Source organism: Callospermophilus lateralis, chromosome 6 (genome assembly GCF_048772815.1).
Source record: "Callospermophilus lateralis isolate mCalLat2 chromosome 6, mCalLat2.hap1, whole genome shotgun sequence".
In the NCBI taxonomy this organism is placed as follows: Eukaryota; Metazoa; Chordata; class Mammalia; order Rodentia; family Sciuridae; genus Callospermophilus; species Callospermophilus lateralis.
Window position 1 is genome coordinate 54,880,972 of NC_135310.1, and position 21,593 is coordinate 54,902,564.

The 21,593-nt window shown below is 33.8% G+C and overlaps 2 protein-coding genes across 7 annotated transcripts in view; one reads left to right on the top strand and one right to left on the bottom strand.

Annotated features, from left to right (window-relative positions):
* The window catches only part of Amd1 (adenosylmethionine decarboxylase 1), a 530,556-nt gene that overhangs the window by 162,312 nt on the left and 346,651 nt on the right, over window positions 1-21,593 (bottom strand). The window lies entirely within an intron of this gene.
* Window positions 1-21,593, top strand: part of Cdk19 (cyclin dependent kinase 19) — a 159,031-nt gene that overhangs the window by 93,785 nt on the left and 43,653 nt on the right. For 3 of the 6 annotated variants that reach the window (XM_076858353.2, XM_076858355.2, XM_076858354.2), the window contains exons 3-4: window positions 11,054-11,164; window positions 13,004-13,144. The exons of 2 other annotated variants lie outside the window; for them this stretch is intronic. In XM_076858353.2, coding sequence (XP_076714468.1) covers window positions 11,054-11,164; window positions 13,004-13,144 — 252 coding nt within the window. Of the gene's footprint in view, window positions 1-11,053; window positions 11,165-13,003; window positions 13,145-21,593 lie in introns of those variants that run through there. One more of the 6 variants, XM_076858357.2, reaches the window with a different exon arrangement.

The following is a 21,593-nucleotide window of genomic DNA, read 5'->3' on the forward strand; positions in this document are numbered from 1 at the left end:
CTTGCATCCTTAGTGTTTTGGGCAAAGACAGTACATATTGCTTTTGAATTTTTTTGTTTTGTTTTGTGATTCCTTATTTCTGTGGTTCAAATTCAGTAGCTTTAATGGTGATTTCAGAATTTGGAAAAACTGTAAACCTCTATTTAGAGTATTGCTTTGGTAGCTAGTTTAGGTTTTGTATTTCTAAAATTTGGGGCAATATTTTTAAAATTTCACTTTGTTTTGAGTCTACAGTATATGATAAGTTTAGTGCTAGGTACTGGAGAACAATAAGATGAATTTTTTAAAAGGGTTCCAACCCTTAGGTATTGTCTGGTTAGGAAGAGAAGTAAACAACTAAAACCTCAGATGTTACAGTTGTATGACAGCGGGATACCAATGAATTCTTGGTCAGTATTTTGAGAGGTTAGTTGAGGTTGAGAGTGAAAAGTGGCCAATAGGAAAAGGCTTCATAAAGGACTGGATGCTTGAGCTGAAGCTTCAAGGTTTTTGCAGGTTGGGTTTAAAGCCTTTCTGGCAGCAGAGCAGCTGTAGTATGAGGCAGCTTGGTGAACTGGGCAACCTAGAGGTGGTTTGATGTCACATGAGGTAGGATGCAAGCAAGAAGCCAGCCAGTGTGAATACTGGTGGAACAGGTCAAGGACCTTCAGTGTTACTGATATTCTAAGAAACAATTTTAGTTTAAAAGAAACTTCTAGCTGGGTGTGGCGGCAATGTACCTGTAGCTCCAGCTACTTGGGAGGCTGAGGTGGGAGGATCGCCTTGAGCCCAGGAATGCAAGACCAGCCTGGGAAATATGGTGAGATCCTGTCTCTGCAAAAAGAGAGGTTGGGGGAGGGGGAGCAACTTCTGACATAGCGCCATTATTTTGTTTGATCATGTATTTTAAAAAGTGCTCACATTCAGTTGATTCTATAGATTTAGAATTGAAATGTTCCAAACCATGGATATTTATCTGAGATCATGGTTTGGTTTGGTTTTTAATGATGTTGGTCCATATCACTTACTTACCAACTAATACTGTTGGTAACCCTTGATTTAAGAACATCCCCTTGAGCCAGGCATGGAGGCACATGCTTAACCCAGAAGCTCTTGGATCTTTCTGTAGCTGCTACTTCTTCATTCCTCATTCCCAGTTCTACCATCTCCTTACCACTTTGCCTTACAAACCTCTGACTTCTACAGTGCCTTTTTGACACTGCTACAAGGAACCTCTTTAAATTAGAGTTTGGGAGCTGAGAAGTTAAGGAAGGGAGAAAGTCGAGAAAAGATGACAGTTTAGTAGCTATTTTGCTCTACTTTCTTGCTAATGTGGAGGCTATTCTATTCTGAATCTTAATCCTGCCTTGCTTGATTTTTTTCCCCCTACTCATTTAAAAATTTTAAAAAATCTTCTACCAGTTAGATACTCATTTGGGCTAAAACTACCAAATCTGAGAAGGGTCACATGTAAAATCTTATCTTCTCCATGAATTCTTCTGTCTCCATATTTAACAAATGTTGAAGTCTTTCCTGTTATAACAAAGAAAAGCACTTCCAGGAGCCCATAAAATGCCCCTGCATTTATAGCCAGGTGATTTCTCTTCACCATTAACTATCAAGGGCAGCTAAGCTTTTGTTCTAATCTGGCTTTGTTTCTGCTTTCATATTAGTTCAAAAAGTATTTAAGTGCCCACACATGGCTGGGCTTGTTGAGTGCAATAAATAACAATGAACAAGACAGACATGATATCTGTCTTCCTGGAATTTAAGGTTTCAGGGGTAAGAAATCATCTTTCTAAACTTCCTATATACCTCCAACAGAGTATGACAGATCAAATTAGTCTTTCTCTTACTTGAAATTCTCTATTCTCCCTTCTTGGAGGAAGGATACTTTTCTTCATTTTCATTACAATGGCCTCTCCCTGGAGGAGTCTCCTACTTCTCGGAGCAGTTATTCTGAATCTGTGATCCTTTTTCTTTTAAATGTCACTTTTAGGCCCTTTAGTGCTTTCATTTTCCTACAGAATTCTGTATTAATTGCCCTTCTTCTTATGTGAAACACTTTCTGGGCAATCTCTTCTCTATGTTCATGAAGTCAAGTCCAGCAGTCTCTCCTGAGCTCCAGATCCCGATAATCAGGACCACTGTCAATATGTCCCATGAACATCTCAAATTTATCATGTCTGATTCTAAAATTAGCATTTCTCCCCACCTCAAACTTGTAATGATGCTTTTCCTTGTCCCTCAATTTTACTTCTCTGATAATATATATATATATATATATATATATATATATATATGTATGTATGTATATGTGTGTGTATATATATATATATATATCTGCCCTCTATTAATTACTAAATCCTATTAATTCTGTCTTTCCTTCTTTTTCTCCCCATCCCCTCCTTTCTGCTCTTATCATATTTTCTCCCCCTTCTCGCTCTTAGACATATTGGCCACATTGCTTTCAAAATTAACCTTTTTCTATGGTCAACCCACTTTCTGAATAACTTTTTTAAAAATATTTTTTAGTAGTAGTTGGACACAATACCTTTATTTTATTTATTTATTTAACTACTATTGATTTTTAAAAGATATTTATTTTTTAGTTGTAGTTGGACACAATACCTTTGTTTTATTTATTTATTTTTATGTGGCGCTAATGATTGAACCCAGGGCCTTACACGCACTAGGTGAGCGCTCTACCACTGAGCCACAACCCCAGCCCTATTTTATTTATTTTTAATGCGGTGCTGAGGATCGAAACCAGTGCCTCGCACCTGCTAGGCTAGCACTCTACCACTGAGCCCCCTGAATAACTTTTGACTTCTGGGGTAACAGGAGGACTTAAAAAGATAACTAAAAGGATTTGTTGATGAATTGATAATATTCATGTATGGAATGACCATATAATTTACTAAATAGTTAATATAAGTGTATATATACTTATAAGTTATAAGTATATATACTTTATATAAGTTTACAAGTTTAGATATATACTTTATATAAGCATATGTGTACATCATTTAAGTTATGTTTATATATAAAACAATAGAATATGTATTAAAAAGATAGATTATATAAGAGGTCATTTAGTAAATTCTAAATGAATAGTATAGATAATCCCTATAGGATTTGGAGAGAAAGAGATCATTAAGAGCAAAGATCTTAATGAATGGAAAGTAAAAAACAGGCAAAGATTGGTTGGGGGTGGGTTTGATAAAAGGGTGAAAAGTGATATTCAACTTTGAATCTATGGATTAATAATAATAAATATACCATATTCATTTATCTCTTCAGTTAAGTACATGCAGAACTTGAACTCAGAAAAAAACTAGATTTCTGTAAAATATATATAGCTTTTATGTAGCTATAATATTATATGTTATATTAAAGAAGTGTTTCAGGCTCTTTTTTTTCCCATGGCAGTCCATTTCTTTCTGATGATTATCTCTGACTGCCTTGAGTGGGTAGTTTTCTTCACTTAAGTCTAACAACAGTACTTTTTATCAAGAATTTACCATAAGCCAGGCATTCTATATAGATTACCTCATTTAGTCCTAACATTCTTGTAAATAGTGATGGTTATCAGAGTGATAACTGTAATTTGTCAAGTGCTTAATCAGTTTCAAGCATTGAGTTATATACTTATCTCCTCATATTAATTAATTCCTTACAGAATCTGTGTGTATGTTTATAAGGTAACTTGATTTCTGTCGTACTGTTAGTATGTCAGGACTCTAACTTATCTATGAGTTCTAAAACCTGTATTTTTTGCAGTATGTTTGCTACTACAATATCACTTCTACTGGGTGGTAGTGGGGAACACTGACCTCCCTGGAGCTTGTGACTTGCACCTAAGTAGTGCCACTAAAGTAAAATAAGGCAAAAAATTTAGAGCCACTTTGAACCAGGGCTGGGTTATTGTGTTTATAGACCCCTTTTCAGAGTATGAGTGCCACCTGCTGGAAGGTTACAATGTATCTGATATGCTTGTAATGACCAGCTTCTAAAAGACCTGTCATAGGTCTGAAAACGTTAAATTTCAAAATGCTGATCCTTAAATTACAGTTTTAGGAATACTGGGGATTTTTGGAATTGGGCAAGTCTCCTGATATACTGTAAAATATATTACTTCATTTATCGTTAGTTCTTTCGGAGAGGAAGAGAGAGTGTTCTACATAAAAAAGGGGTATACTCAGTACTTTGAGAATTCATTGACACTATTCTCACCAAGGGGAAATATTGTTGGTCATATGAATCATACTGTTATTTTTAAGAGATCAAACAAGAATAGAAAATTGACTTGATTTTAAGTGACAGGTCACAGGAAAATCATGGTCTACTTAACTACTGTTTAAATAGGATTAAACCTATTTGTAGTTGCATGATGTTATGTTGAGCAAAAATCTGTGAGACGAGATTAAAGTCCATAGTAAAATTTGATTTTGCTGAGTTAGGGAAAGTATCAGCATGACCATCACCTTGCATGTGACCCTTCTCAGATAACCACATGATGCTCTGAGGTAAAATGGTATCCTCTTTGTTAGGTGAATTTATGGAGGGAAAGGCTTTCTTTTGGGGTGTGCATTTGTGTTTTTTAGAATTAGGAGTAATGCTCATGGTGGATAGCTTATAAATAGAAAAAAATGAAAGAAAATCCATATTTCACATCCACAGATAGCTACTATTAGTGTTTTGGTTTATTTCCTATTTTATAAACATTACATTTTATATTTTATATTTTATAGCCTTTTATTATTACATCACAACATTATAGCATAAGACTTTTTCATGTAATTGAAAACTTTCAGTGGATGTATTTGAGGCTTCAATATGTGGATATACTATAATTATCAGTTTTCTTATATTGAACATTTAGGTTATTTATTGTTACTCATTTGTTTTAGTAATTGTGGTAGAAAAGCTTACCTTTTTGTTGTTTGTTTTAGTAACTGGGAATAATGAATATATTCTTGTTATAGTTTGGTTCTTGAATGTCCCTGAAAGGTTCCTGTGTTGAAGCCTTTGTCCCCAGATTATGGAGCTATTGGGAGGGAATAGAATCTTTAGTAGATGGAGTCTACTAGAAGGAAGATACTGAAGTAGATATTGGAACCACAAAATCTTCTTCTCCGTCTTTTTGTTTTCCAGTCAGCATGAGGTAAAACAGGCCTCTTCTGCCATGTGTTTCTCTCCACAAGCCCAAAGCAACTCAGCCAGAGACCATGGACTAAAACTTATGAAACCATAATCCAAAATAAACCTTCCCCCCTTTTAAGTTGATTATCTTAGGTATAACCTTTGTGGTAGAGGAGGTGTTAATTGAGAGAGCTATTCCTTTTTAGGCCTAAAATAAATATGGATAATTAAATGTCCTTTCAATTACTATTTTGAGTATAATTTAGTCAGTTGTTAAAAGCAAAATCATTCAAAACACTTTTTAAAAGCAATTGATTTATGAAAAGTAGCAACATTTTGTTACAAGCCATTTACTGGTTTGTTTTGTAAGAATCAAGTACATTCAGTAGATTTAATTCATTTGACAAATATTGAGTGCTTAAATATATATTAGGAATCACTTTAAGCACTGGGAACATAAAACCAACAAAAATCTGTCTTTGTCAAGCTTATATGTTGATGAAGAGAGACAGACAATATATAACCTATGAACAGCTTTATGTCAGTTCAAGTGACATATTTGTTTAATGAGTATTAAAGGATAATTTTGAAGTGTAAAGTTCTGTTATACAGATACAGAATAAACACATTTTAAATATTTTATTTAACTTTTTAAATGAAGGAACCAGGCCAATTTTATAACTCCTTCAAAGGAAAGTTCTTAGAATAGACATAGATCAGGTATATTGAAATGAATGTGCAAAATTGAGAAAAAACTTGCTTCTTTCATGACAGGAGAAGGGCCAATGAACCTTTACTGAACAGCACAGAATTTGCATGCCTATAGACAAGAATTATTCTGCATTGCTATCAGTTACCTATAATATACAGAGTTGTAAAGTAGCTTCCATAGAATTAAAGTATATAACTGAAATGTGTCTTTGACAAAGTATTTTTCTTTCATTGAAGTAGAATTCTTTTTCCTATGTGAGTTACTAGAAAGCTTTGGTTCTGAGCTCTTTGGGATTGTAGACAAGAGGTATAAACTTGTAGTATATTTGATTATGGGTAGTATTTGCTGAAAAGAAGAGTGGTTACAGTTTTAAATAGAAGGGCAAGGAAATTGTTATTGAAGAGGTGATAGAAAATAAAACAGATGAGGTTTTTGACTTAAGAAACAGAATGATGGGGTGCTAGTAAAAGGGAAGAGCAAGTGGAATAGCGGGTAAGGAAGGTAGAGATCACAAGTTCTGTTTTGGCCTTTAGACATTCATGTAGGGATGTTATGGATACACTTAACTGGAGTCCAGAGAGGATATGTGGACTAGAAATAAACATTTGGGAGTTAATGCATTTGGTGACATTTAAAATCCCAAACTTGGAATTGTAATTCAGTGGTAGAGCACTTGCCTTGCATGTGTGAAGCACTATTTGATTTTCTGCACCACCACATAAAATGAAAAATAAATAAAAAGAAAAAAACCAGAAAACATTAAAAAATAAAACCCCAAACTTTTTTTTATTTGTTCTTTTCAGTTATATATGACAGTAGAGTATATGTTGACATATTTATACATACATAGAGTATATCTTATTCTAATTAGGATCCTAGTAAAACCCCAAACTTAATAAGATCACTTAAAAACAAAAAACAAAAAAAACTCCTTCAGTGTGTCAACCATTGGGCTATATTCCCTAGGGATACAGAGATAAATTAAAAATTATCTTTGTGTTCAAGAATCTATGGCTTATAGGGAAGGCAGATGTAAACAGGTAAATAGTGTAAATTATAGTAATATGTTTCAGTGAATCTAAATCTGAGTCACCTGAAACTCCATTGCCCTCACACTTGCTTGTTCAGTGGTCTATCCATGAAACTTATACAGAAGATAGTTAAGGTGTGGTACCTTTTATAATAGCTGGTTTCTCTACTAACCCAGCATGATCCCAGGGATAGTAGTGACACTTTGCATGGCTTACAAAGCCCCTCATATTTGGTCTTTCCCCTATCTTTTGCTTTGTTACCTTATACCTATCTCTAGTGATGGAGATGATTAGTTTTATATTTTTGAAACATCATTCTGGCTGTAGAGTTGAAAGATGAATTAGAAGAGGGAACAAAACAGACCTAGATAACATTAACTTTGCTATTTCTTTGCCTTAATCTGCCTTCACATTGATATTTAGTGATTTATATAGATCTATAGAGAAGAAAAAGCATAGCAAGGTTTGGAAAGGATATATTGCTGAATAAGAAAATACTCTTCTTCCATGTATGTCATATTAAAAGGTGACATATGGCAGTTCTTCAAAAAATTAAATAAGTCTAGCAGTCACATTTCTGGGTGTATATACAAAAGAATCGAAAGTAAAAATTCAAATATATTTTGTATTTCAGTGTTCAAAGCAGCATTATTCATAATAGCCAAAAGGCTAAAATGACCTAAATGTACATTGAAGGATAGGTGGATAAACAAAAGGTAGTATGTATGTACAATGCAATTATGCAGCCTTCAAGTGGAATGAAACTCTGATATGTGCTATAACGTGAATGAATCTCGAAAAGATTATATGAAGGGAAAGAAGCTAGATACAAAAGAGCAAATACTATATGATTACTCTTATATGAGGTACTTAGAATAGTCAAAAACATAGAGACACAAAGTAGAATATGGCTACCATTGGTCTGGGGAAAGAGGGAAACAGGGAGGTTTTTAATGGTACATAATTTCAGTTAGGAATGATAGAAAAGTTCTGGAGATGGATAGTGGTGATGAATGCATGATAATGCAAATGTACTCAAATTCTACTGCATCATTCACTTAATAATGATTAAAATGGTGAATTTTATGTTACACATATTTTACCACAATGAAAAAGGTGACCAAGAAATATCATGCAGCTATAAAAATGAACAAGAAAGATTTCTACATATTGACACTGTATTGGTATTGAGAGAAATCTATAAAAACAGGTACAGAACAGTGTGCATATTATAGTATCTTTTATGTAACTAAGGGAGGATAAAAATATTCATATTTGCTTTAATTTGCATAAAGAAACATTGGATTAACAAGCAACTAGTAAAAATTTTTACCCTCAGGAAATGCAAGGATTGGTATTGAGACATCTCTGTATGTATCCTTTTATGTGCTTTTGATTTTTTGAATGATGTAAATGTATTATCTATTGAAAATAATTTTTAACATGGGACTTAAAATGGATTTATTGTAGAGTGGACCAATAATTTATAGTTAACAGAGAAACATAATCTTTTAGAAGTCATGGTTAAATATTTCTACATGTGATATCACCTCTACCAGACAAGTGAGGGCCAGGACTCAGGGTCTGTGCCAGTGTTTGGTGTTTCAGTAGAAGTGGAGTTTCACCATGCCATTATACTTGAGGCTTCAAAGAAAACACTTTTTGGGTATATATTTAATAAAGGCAAATATTTTAAAGTTTATCAGTACTAAGAAGTCACAAAGAGACAAGCCTTGTGCCTGGGGTGAGGCCTCTTACCCAGAGCCTCCAAAGCTGGCCACCACAATGGGGTTATTAAATGGTACTTGATAGAGTCAGAGAGCTTAAAGCATTCAAAACTAACAAACTTTCTGGATATAGCTCTGCATCCTTCCAAAATGCAACTAGTTAGGAGCATATTATGTCTAGTACTTTCATCTGAAATAAGAAGCAGGATTGCATAACATGTCTTAGGCAGTAGAAGCTACGAGCTGAGCACTTGCTTTCCCTCTCTCCCTACCCAAGGTAGTAGGACTCACATCTTCCCTGGTTATTTCCCTTCCAGTTCTTCCTTTCTCACCTAGACCCAATAGGAAATATGGTTAGAACCCTGAGGCAGATTGTGAAAAGTGGATGATAGGCTGGAGTCAACCCAGACCACCTGAGCTCTTACCTCTTAGTTGTGTTCCAGGGAATATGGGTTGGATACAGAAGCTGGGGAGTTATATCCTGGAATCATGCCCAACTGGCAGATCACTTTCAGGCAAGGTTGTTGAGGTATAGATGAGCTGAAGTACAGAAACAAAATGAGAAAATTTGAAGTAATAGGAAATCTGTCACTGAAAGTAGTAAAGAAATAAATATTAGGAAGTTTATAAAAATTTCAGAGATAGAGTTCAGATTTTTTTTTACATGATTCCAGGATAGGCACTTAAAGTACATTTTACTCATTTCAAATTATTTGAATGGGTATGCAATTTATTTTTCTTTGCCTCATTGATCTATTTATGTCTGTCTTTCCTACTGCATTGTGGGAATTGAAGACAAAACTTTTACTCTAGTGGGGAAAAAACATGACTAAGAGTCAGTCCGATCTATTTAAATCCAACCCCCTTCTCATTCTAACTATTGTCTTTGGTCAAGTTATTTTTATCATACTGTACCTCAGCTTCTTTGTGCATTGTAGAGTTGTTATTAGAATTTAACGAGAAAAACATTTGTAGATAATCATTTCATAAATAAACATAAAACAAAAAAGAAAAAAATGAATAGAAGTTTTCTTCCTTTTCCCTCTTTTATATTCCCCAGAGCTTTACATTTAAAAGACATAAAAATATTTCTCAAATTGAATATAGTTGTTTACCTATTAAATCTAAACTCTGGTTTAAGAACAGCCTGAGGAGGGCATATTTATAAGGCTTTTATCTTGAGCAGTTAATGTCACTATTACTAAATATTTTATCAAGAACTATCTGTTATATGTCAAATGCTAAAATTTCACGTGGTGATCGGATCTATCTTCCCTCTGTATTGTTAGAGCATAGCTGTGAAGCTTGTACTTGTGAAAGCCTTCTCTTTTTTTTTCCCTCTACTGTTGTTATAGGACCTTTTCTGTGTTAGTTATCTTTCTGTCACTGTGATAAACACCTGAGATAATCACTTAATAAGGAAAAAGGTTTATTTTGGCTTATAGTTTCAGAGATTTGGGTCCATGGTTGCTTGATCCTGTTGTTTGGACTTGTGGTAGGTGGCCCAGTACATCAGAGCAGGAACATATGGCAGAGGATGCCTACCTTGTGGCTGCCAGGAAGCCAAGGAAGAGTGCAAAATTTAATTTTACCTGTTTCTTTTCTTTCTTTAAAATGTCAGGTTTCATTATCTCCTTCAATGGCATACCATCAATGACTTGATTTCTTTATACTAAGCCCCTAAAAGGTTCTTCCACTCTCCCAGTAGTGCTGTCAGCTGGGGTATAAGTCTTCAACATATGGGCATTTGGGGCATATTTAGGATCCAAACTATAGTAACTTATTAAAACTCCAATTTTTACTCATCGGTATGAGAGTCATTCCTTTATATCCACTACTTTTTAAAAAAATCCTGAGCCACACATTATGGCATGGGTAAGTATAGGGATTGTTAGCTCTCTCTCCCTTTGTTAATGTGTGTTGAGCACTAGTACTGTGCTAGTGTGGATACAAACTGTATAAATACATGATTTCTGCCTCTCAAGTAGCTGTTTCTGTAGTAAGAAATGATTCATATGTACCAAAATATAATTAATTCTTTGGTGACCCAGTATTACTTTCATTCACCATTTTATGTTTTACTATTTAAAGTGATTCCATTTTAAACAGACAGAAAAAAGATCACAAGGAATGCACTAAGGAATTGACAGAGTTTATCTCTGAGTAGTGGTATTTAGTGTAATATATATATATATTTTTTAATTATTTTTTATTTTTAGGTGGATACAATATTTTATTTTTATGTGGTGCTGAGGATTGAACCCAGTGCCTCATGCATGCTAGGTGAGCGCTCTACCACTGAGCCACCACCCCAACCCCTAGTGCACTATATTTTTAAAAAATTTTGATTACCTAGGTTTTCTGAAATTTTCAGATATTTCATTCTTTATTTATAAGAAATACATAATTTCCCCTTCTCATTAACAAGATAGCGATCCCTCTCTTTCTCTTGCATTCAGCTTTTGCGAGAATTGAAGCACCCTAATGTGATTGCATTGCAAAAGGTGTTCCTTTCCCACAGTGACAGGAAAGTGTGGCTGCTGTTTGATTATGCAGAACATGACTTGTGGGTAAGTCTAAACTTCCTGTATACTTAGGATTGTTTATAATAGGTATGGAACATATGTAAGCAATAACAAACTGCTAATGCACAGGAAGGAAAACTTGCTGTTAATAGGAGTTCAAAATAAATGTAATGAATTTTAAATGTTGATTTTAAAGAAGCTGAGCAATAAACCAACATTTATTGAGAAGATAATATTGTAATATTTAGAAATTTTACTTAAGAAAATTTTACTGAGTGACAAGATTGTATTTTCATGCAAATAATTGTTGATAATTTGCTAATATGCATAGTGAAAATTACTTTTTTGATGTGTTCATTAGTTCAGATTTAATCAGTTATATACTTGTGAATAGTTTCCAAGTTAAGATCGACCTCTTGTAGCATTTTGCCATTTAAAACTGGGTCCACCATACAGAAGTGTGTGTATGGTTTTGTAGATTTTTTTTTAATTTTTAAATTTAAAAATTTTTTTTAGTTGTACTTGGTTACAATACCTTTATTTTATTTATTTATTTATCTATATGTGGTGCTGAGGATTGAACCCAGAGCCTCACACGTGCTAGGCAAGCACTCTACCGCTGAGCCACAACCCCAGCCCCAAGGTTTTGTAGATTTTTAGGAAGTTTTTATCAATAAGTGAAAAAAGCAAAAAATTAGAATTTCTAATGTTTTAAATTAGGAATCATGGCATTTAAACATTTTATCTAAATAACTACTGAAAAAAAATTCAAATTTGGTAGTAAATTCAAATTATGGATAATCAAATTTTGATTAAATATGGTATGTGTTATCATCTATATAAATTAAAAATCTGTTTAGTAATAACTTTAACAGATTCACAGGTACTTCCAGAGGCCATTCTATTATAGCAGGTGCTGACTAGAACCTCTTTTTTTTCATAATTCTTTTTATGGATAATGCTATAAATTGTATTTTTAAAAGTATGAAGTTGGGAATGGGGTTGTGGCTCAGCGGTAGAGTGAGGTTCTGGGTTCAATCCTTAGCACCACATTAAAAATAAATAAATAAATAAAAAGTATAAAATTATGTATGCAGCTCCCATTATATCTGTATTAAAAATCTCTGATTTTAGTATAAAACCAAATTTTTTATTATTTATTAAAATCAAGTGAATGCTGTTGAACAGTTTATAAAGAATTTTACATACCATTGGTTTATTTAAAATTAGTGGAACACTGTTGACAACTTCACTAGTATTGTTTGAATAGGGGTTTTAACTGATCTTGGTATCCATTTTGGCATGCTTTGGATGGGGATGGAAGTGGAGGTGGAGGTGAGGGGTGGTATGTAGAATTCTTCTCTTTAATTGCAATGTTTTTGTAAACTGCAATATAACATGGCTGTAAAAATTTGAAAATCATGACCTGATTGTATTTATTTCAATACAATTAAATTCCCTATTTTTCTCCCTCCTTTTTAATTATTTTCTATTTAATATTAACTCCTAAGAATACATCTTCATTTTGTGCCAGAATTCATTCTGTACCAAAAAGAGGTGGACTTTTAATATTTCATTCTGTCTGCAGAGAATATGACTAGTACTGTTTTTAGTCAGGCATTTAAATATCAATCTTTTAACCTTTTGGTCCTTTTTAATGAAAATCTTAATGGTTTCAGTAAATCTAGTCATTATAACCCCCCATTCACCCCCCAAAATAGATTGTTATTTGCTTGACCTTATTCAAGTTATTTTCTTTGTGTCCTTTGCCTTTAAAAAGTAATTTTTAAAATACAGAGCATTTATTACAGCCTTAATTGTGTTTTATTGGCATAGATATTAGTGAAGACTATATATCATTATAGTATTTTTTTTAATTTTTAGCATATTATTAAGTTTCACCGTGCATCAAAAGCAAATAAAAAGCCCATGCAGTTGCCAAGATCTATGGTTAAATCATTACTTTACCAGATTCTTGATGGTATCCATTATCTCCATGCAAATTGGGTGCTTCACAGAGACCTGGTAAGTGTGCTTCTTTAAAATGCATCAATATATCTTTTCTTCCTTTTTTAAGAAAATTTTTCTTCTTGGTACAATTATAATAATATTAACTATAGAAAATTTTGAATTATACATAAGCAAAGAAGGAATGAAAATTACATATAGGCTTCTAATCAAAATATTACCTTTATTAAATTGGTATATATTATTTCATTGTGATTTTTAACAAATTATTAGTGTATAATTTTAATGGAGTAGTTGTATGTGAAACAAGTACATTTCAGTTCAGGTTGTTCTTCATATTATTGCTTATTATCAGAGAAACATTAATAAATTAGATTGAGTTCTCATTTTTTTTTTTAACCTTAAGACCTAAACTGAAATAAGGATATTGTATCTGGTAAAAAGAATGTTGTAATTAGCATTAAAAATAAATAAACGAATATATAGACCTAACAGGTGAAATACGCTTATTAGGCAAATTAGCCACAATTCAAATGTTTAAATTAAAAAGAATTTTTTAAAATAAATTTAAAAATGTAGAATGTATTACAATTCATATTACACATATAGAGCACAATTTTTCATAATCTCTGGTTGTACATAAAGTATATTCACACCAATTCGTGTCTTCTTGCATGTACTTTGGATAATGATGTCCATCACATTCCACCATCATTGCTAACCCCTTGCCCCCTCCCATCCCCTCCCACCCTCTGCCCTAACTAGAGTTCATCTACTCCTCCCATGCTCCCCCTCCCTACCCAACTATGAATCAGCTTCCTTATATCAGAGAAAATATTCAGCATTTGTTTTTTTGGGATTGGCTAACTTCACTTAGCATTATCTTCTTCAACTCCATCCATTTACCTGAAAATGCCATGATTTTATTCTCTTTTAATGCTGAGTAATGTTCCATTGTGTTAAAAGTGTGTTTATATGCCACATTTTAAAAATCCATTGATCTACCGAAGGGCATCTAGGTTGGTTCCACAGTTTAGCTATTGTGAATTGTGCTGCTATAAACATTGATGTGGCTGTATCCCTGTAGTATGCTGTTTTTAAGTCCTTTGGGTATAGACCGAAGAGAGGGATAGCTGGGTCAAAGGGTGGTTCCAATAACCCAGCAAGTAAATGGGCCAAGGACCTGAACAGACACTTTTCAGAGGAAGATATACAATCAGTCAACAAATATATGAAAAAATGTTCTCATCTCTAACAATTAGAGAAATGCAAATCAAAACTACTCTATGATTTCATCTCACTCCTGTCAGAATGGCAGCTATTATGAAAGCAAACAGTAAGTATTGGCGAGGATGTGGGGGAAAAGGAACATTCATACATTGCCGATGGGACTGAAAATGTTTAAATTTTGATTTTTTTATTCAGTGTACTTACAGAAGACATTTACTAATATCAAATTGTATGTTAGATATTAATTATTATTTTAGTTTATTTTGATGAGTTCCCCCCCCTTTTTTCCCTCTCTCCCTCCCTTTTTTTCCTTCCTTACTAGAGATTGAGCCCAAGGGCTCTCCACCACTGAGCTATACCCCTAGTCCTTTATTTTATTTTATTTTAAGACAGTCTCATTAAGTTGCGGAGACTGTCCTTGAATTTGCAATCCTTCTGCCTCAGCCGCCTCAGTAGCTGGGATTACAGGTATGTGCCACCATGCTCAGCATTTTCTTTTCTTTTTTGTTTTTGTTTTTTGGTGCCTGGACAGGGACACAAACCCTGTTTGTTTTTTCATAAAAAGATATGAATAATGAATAGCTATAGTCCTCATGAGTTAATCACTGGAGATTTTATTTTGTATCCCCCTTCATGAGTGACTTTGTGATAATTTATTTTTTAGGCTTTTGAGAATTTAAGTGATGTGGTAGGAATAAATCTAGGGTAGATTTAAGTTTTATTAACTGAGGAGACATATTATTACAGAAAGGAATGAAAATATAAAGAGATCAGGTGAATATCCCTTGGTTCTTAGGCCTAGACATCTAACTTGACTGTCTCTTCTAAATGATCGTGACTACAGAATATGCATTTGCCATTTTGACAGAAGCATTTTACTGTATCATTTTAACTATAAGGTTCTTCAAGACTTCCAACTATTATCCATGAGTCAGCATGTTTAAAATGGTTCTTAGGTATATGAAGTTATTGTAGATTAATCACATAGATTGTGTTAAGATTTTAATTTGTGATACACTTAATTTAACCTCTATGAGTTATATTTTCGTAGTTATAATTATGTTTAAACCATTGATTGGAATTCTTTTGGTGAGGAGTAATTAATTTGAGTTTTCTTTCATTTTTGAAGTTGTATATTTTGTGTAATATTATCACCTGAGTTCCACTGATAAAATTCACCATGGCTAAGACTCATTTTTTCCCATCCAAACTTGCTGCTGGTTTAGTGTCCTTTTTTAAGGTTATGGCACCACCCACCTCTTACACTAGAAACCATCTTTTGCCTTTTTGCAAACTATTCATTGCATTTCACATTCAGAACTTGTCAAGTTCTTTTTAGTGTCATCTCTAAAATATCTCTTCCATTCATCTATTACCATCCCTAGTACCTCATTCCTTTCTAGTGTTATAGTAATGGCCTCTTTGTTTGTTTCCTTGTCAGTAATTTCTTTCCTCCCCAGTCTACTTTAGACCCACTGGCTATTTATGTAGCCCTGTTCAAGAACTTTGAAATAATTTCTTATCCAACGACTAAAGTTCTAGTTTCTTATTTCGCTTTCAGGGTCTTACCACATTTAGCTCCAACTGCCTTTAAAATTTTTCTCTGTCCCTGCCATCTTTTACAGATATTATATTATTGAACTATTGATTGTTTTCTGTATCCTTCTGAGATTTCCTGACTCAATGGCCTTTATTCCCCTGTCTTAAAACTCTTTGCTCTTCATCTACATATCCAAATATTACCTGTCTTTTAGGGCGTAGCACAAATTTAAAAATTTGCCTCAAATTTATTTTTACTTAGAAATAATCTCTCCTTGTTATTGGTTCCTGTTATGCTTTATCTGTATTCTCTTAGTATTATTTATGTGTATAGGTTTCTTAGATTATCTCCTTGATTGTAAACTTCTTGAGAGGGCAGAATCTGTTGTCTGATCCTTTTTGCATGTCACTACCCCTGTACACAATAGGTGTAGAGGAAATATTTTCTCAGAGAATGAATACCAGTGAGAATATTGATTATTATGGCATTTTTGATGAAGTATTTGAACACTTGTCCTTGGTAAATATTTATTATTTTCTTGTGTGTGTAAAATAGAAAGGAATAGAAACAGTATAAATATGACTGCATTAAAGGCCTTCTTAAGGGCTTATAGTCCAAGAGAAGAAATATGACGTACATACAGTTACACTGTGAAATAGGTGAGAGAATGGGATTGTGGCTATACAAAAAGACAGACTAAATGGTGTTAAACATCAGAAGAGGTTCTAGTGGGGGACTGGGGGTAGCTTCAGAGAGCATGTTGCATTTGAGTTGGACTTTGAAGGGTGTGTAGAATTGAGGGATTTAGAGGAGTTTTGGATGTAAAATAGCTGAGGCCAGAAAGCACTTGTATTGTCTCAGAATGGCTATATAGTTCTGCTTAGCTCACATATGATAATTGGAGTAGTGTGGGATAAGACTGGAAATATGTGTTTGGAGCCTGATTAAAACAGGCCTTAAATATCAGACTATGGAGTTTGGGGAGTCTGTTCACTTATTATAAGTTACCACAAGTTTGTAAACAAAAAAAATGGAATTTTTCCTTCTGCTAAACATCACCAATGATAACTATTACCTTGCCCATAGGATGGATGAAATGGTGAAATTTTTTTTTTTAGAGAGAATGAGAGAGAGTGAGAGAGAGAATGAATTTTAATATTCATTTTTTTTAGTATTTGGCGGACACAACATTTTTGTTTGTATGTGGTGCTGAGGATCGAACCTGGGCCGCACGCATGCCCGGCGAGCGTGCTACCGCTTGAGCCACATCCCCAGCCCCCTGGTGAAATTTTTTAAAAATATTTTTTTAGTTGTAGTTGGACACAATACCTTTATTTTACTTATTTATTTTTACGTGGTGTTGAAGATCGAACCCAGAGCCTCGCACGGCTAGGCAAACACTCTACCACTGAGCCCCAACCCCAGCCCCTGAAAATGTGTTTTGAGTGTAATTCTTCCCTAGTGTAGTGCTTATTATATTTTACCCGTACATTAACTGAATGGCTCTGCTGCTCAAATAATTTACATGTGAAACCTTGAACCATCTAGTGTGAGATAGTCTCCATAATTCTTTTCACTGACCAGAAGTCCTGATATCTGGACCACATTGTCATGATTTTGAAAAAATTTTTAGAAGTAGAAGATTTAAATTGTTACTCTGTAGTAAAATAAATATAAAATATGAATATAATGCTAAAAGGAGAATGATGGAAACATTTGAAGAAACATTTTTATGAGTTTTAGAATTGCTATTTTAGTCAATGAATAGGGTTTTTTTTTGTTTTTGTTTTTATTAATGCATCATTTTCTATTGCTGAAAGACATCTGGTTTTATACTACTTGTTAGTTGAAACTGTTTCAGAGTAACTTACCATCTCTAAATTTTCATTTGATGTGAGAAACCTGAGAAATCCAAACAATTAAAGTAAATATACATTTTTAGTGTAGTAATCTAAAATTACAGCCAGTGTTTTGGACTTCACATACAGAAGCATTACATCATCAAAAAGGTTGATGTTGGGCTGGGGATATAATTCAGTTGATAGAGCACTTGCCTCACATGCACAAGGCTCTGGGTTTAATTCCCAGCACCACCAAAAAAAAAAAAAGTTGATATTTTTCATCATGATTGGTTTCATATCTTGAACAACATTTTAATTATTTGATTTGGATCCTATGATTTAATACAATAGTAGAGAACTTAAATAAAATCCCCCCCAAAATTATTTAAATTAAGGCATTGCGTTTAAAAGGAAAGGAAAGCTAAGTATATTCATCTTGGCTGAGAGACAGCCTTTTCACTGTCTATAGATATAAATCTATAAATATTTGTAACTTGTAAACACTAAGGGAGGAAAGATATATTTTAATTTTACAGCAGGATATAACTAAGAGTAAGAAGATGAAATATAGGATGACTCATTTTTATGGGATTACTATTCCGGTAGGCTGGAGGATTGCCAAGATATAATTTATCTTTTTTTCATATTATGAGCTTCTTGAAAGCAAAGTTCATACCTCACTAATTTTTGTAGTCTTGGTGTTGGCATATTGTTTGTGCTCATAAGTTACTTGAGTAGAATTTCAGTAAAGCATCTGGTAGTTTCACATTATTCTTTTGCAAGGATGGAGAAATGCTGGCTGAATGATAGTATCATTAAGTAGATTCATGGTTCCTTAGTTACAGAATATATGCTACTGGACCAGTGGCATAAGCTAAACTACAAGCTATACTATCCTTTTCACTATTATATCCCAGAACCTAACACACAATAGTAATGAGGTTTTTATTAAATGAAGAATTTGAATGAATGTACCAGAGCCCCAAACTAGCTCTCTCTTTTAGAAAATATTCATGGAAGTCCTATTTCAAAACTTGAACTTGGGTTTTGAATAATAGTTATTCTTCACATTGGTGGCTGAACTTGCAGTCTCTCAGCAAAAATAATATATGGTTGGCAAACATATGGAAATTTTGTGAGATCCAGTAGAAAGACAAAATAATGTTTTTTTTCCAGAAATCTTTTGGGTTTTGTTGTTGATTAACATCTTTTAAACATTTTGGGTTGTCAAAAATTCACTTGTATTAGAGACCTATTAGAAATCTACTGAAGTAGCAATAACACCACCCAAACAAAAACCAAATAGCAGCGGAGCGTGGTGGCGCATACCTGAAATCCCAGTGGCTTGGGAGGCTAAGGCAAGAGGATTGCAAGTTTAAGGCCAGCCTCAGCAACTTAGTGAAGACCTAAGCAATTCAGTGACCCCCTGTTTCTAAATTTAAAAAGGGGGGGGCTGGGAATGTGGCTCAGAGGTTGAGTACCCCCACCCCAAATAAAATACAATAAAAACCAAAGAACAAAAAAACTAAGACTTTGAGTGAGATGTGATTTCAGTTGATTAAAGAAAGTGATGCAATAGATAGTCTAGCTCCAGAGAAAAGTGCATTATATGATATAGTACTAATTGATACGAACTATAGTTTGTTTTTTTTTTTCTTATGGTATCTGTTTGTTCAGGCAGAATACTTATTGGATTTTCAGCAGCCTTCTAGATTATTACATGCTGTTTATGTATATTTTAAGTCTGTATTAGTTATCATTGCTGCATAACAAATTAACCCAAATTTTAATGACTTAAAACAACATTTATTACTTCACAGCTTCTGTGGTACATAAATCCAGTTGTGGCTTATCTGCATTCTTATGAGTGGATGGGTGGAGGTTGACCCTGGTTCCTTGCCACATGAGTTCCCCATAGAGCATCTCACAACACAGCAGTTTGTTTTTTGGGGGTTAGAGGGCAAAAGAGAGTGTGGCTTAACTAGATGAAAGTCAATCTTTTGTAACCTAATTATGAAAATGACATTCCTTACTTTTGCTATATGCTGTTCATTAGAAGCAAGTCACTAGATGCAAACCACATCCCAAGAGGGGAAGTTTTTGTTTTGTTTTAACAGACAAGAGTTTATTAGATAAAGTATAGATAGAGTATAGATGCCCAGAACAGGTACTGGCTTGACCACCTCTGGGGAAAATAGGATGCCTCTTAAAGAGTTGGGGATTTTTAAGGGATTTGGGTTCCTTTGTTCTTGCCTTAGTTTCTCATTTCCTCTTAAGTGATTTATTACCCTTTGTATAGCCTTCAACAAAATTTCTTTTCTGTACTGTTTAGTATTTGTGAAAGTTTGACTAACATAAGTGCTCACTTATTGCAAAATTATCTAGAAATATCTGTGTGCAATATAGCTTCTTTTCATATTCTGACAAGGAAATCCCTGAAGTTTTTGGTTTTGTCTCTGCTGAAAAGGGCCTGATAAGACAAATGGGTTACATCTCAAAAAAAAAAAAAAAAAAAAAAAAATCACTAGATTCTTACTATAACCCTCATGCCAGTGTTTTGGTGGCATTTGAATAATTATTGTATTAGAATTTTTAGCGTTACTGAGTTCTTATGATATATGGGAGCTTAGAGATTCTGTACTTAAAAAATTATTTCAAAGATAGCTAATCATGATCCATAAATCTTAGGATTACTCATATATAAAATGGGGGCCATAATAGCTAATTTATACGGCTGTTGACCCCCAATTTAAACTTATAAAATTTCTGGATTCCTCCTTATTTCCCTTCTGTGGGTGCTCCTGGACAATCTGTCTTGATCCTATCAGTAATCCAAATGTGCCCTTTATTTTAATCTCTTTCTTCCCCAGAATTCCTTTAGCCAGATATTCATCCTAACCCCTTCTGCTTTACAAAATAGAAAACTAGTATGAATATGTAAAACATGCCTTTTGGTATTAAAAAATTAAAATACTATGTTTTAATAATGGTTGTGTTTTATTAGTTTTTGTTAGAAAAAAAGAAAACCTTATCTCTGCTATTCAGGCCTGTAACCACTTCTAAAAGGCAGACAAAGAAGTTCATTGTTAACTGTTGGCAGTGCTGTGTTGGCAGGCATTGTACTATGAGTATCAAAGTTTGATTAACATAAGTGTTGTATTACGGATATTCCCAGGCTAGTTTAAGGTAAAATGAAATTAATCACAGCATTTAATAGTATATGCTACTCCTGATTTAAGGTAAGATAGCCTGCATCTACCTGTAAGCATGAAACTTCCAGCTGGAAGTGCATTTTACTTGGAAATAAACAGCATAAACAGTGGTCAGTTTCTCTGAATAGAAAGACACATTTAATCCAGATGTACCTAAAATATGACACTAATATAATTTTAAAACCTAACTACAATTTTTAACTAGATTATCTATTTTTTAACTGTATTCCCATGGTGGGGATACTTGTTTGCAGACTTTGCTTTACCAACATATTTTAACTTCTTAGCATGTACAGAGCCAGGCACAGTGGTGCATGTCTGTAATCTCAGAGGCTTGAGAGACTGCAGAGGATCACAAGTTCAAAGCCATCCTCAGCAATTAGCAAGACCCTGTTTCAAAACAAAAAATATAAAAGGGCTGGGGTCCTGGCTCAGTGGTTAAGCATCCCTGGGTTTAATCTCCAGTACAAAAACAAACAAAAAACCACCAACAAACCAAAACAAAAACCCATATACCAGACACTATGCAGAGCACTGGGAACATAGGGAGTAATACAGTTGCTTCCCCCAATGGGTGTATGGCGGGAAGACTTAATAAAACAGATAATCATAAAACAACAGGGTTATAAAAAATTATGAGATACATTTAAGGATCAGCTAATAAGCATAAGGAATTGAGAATA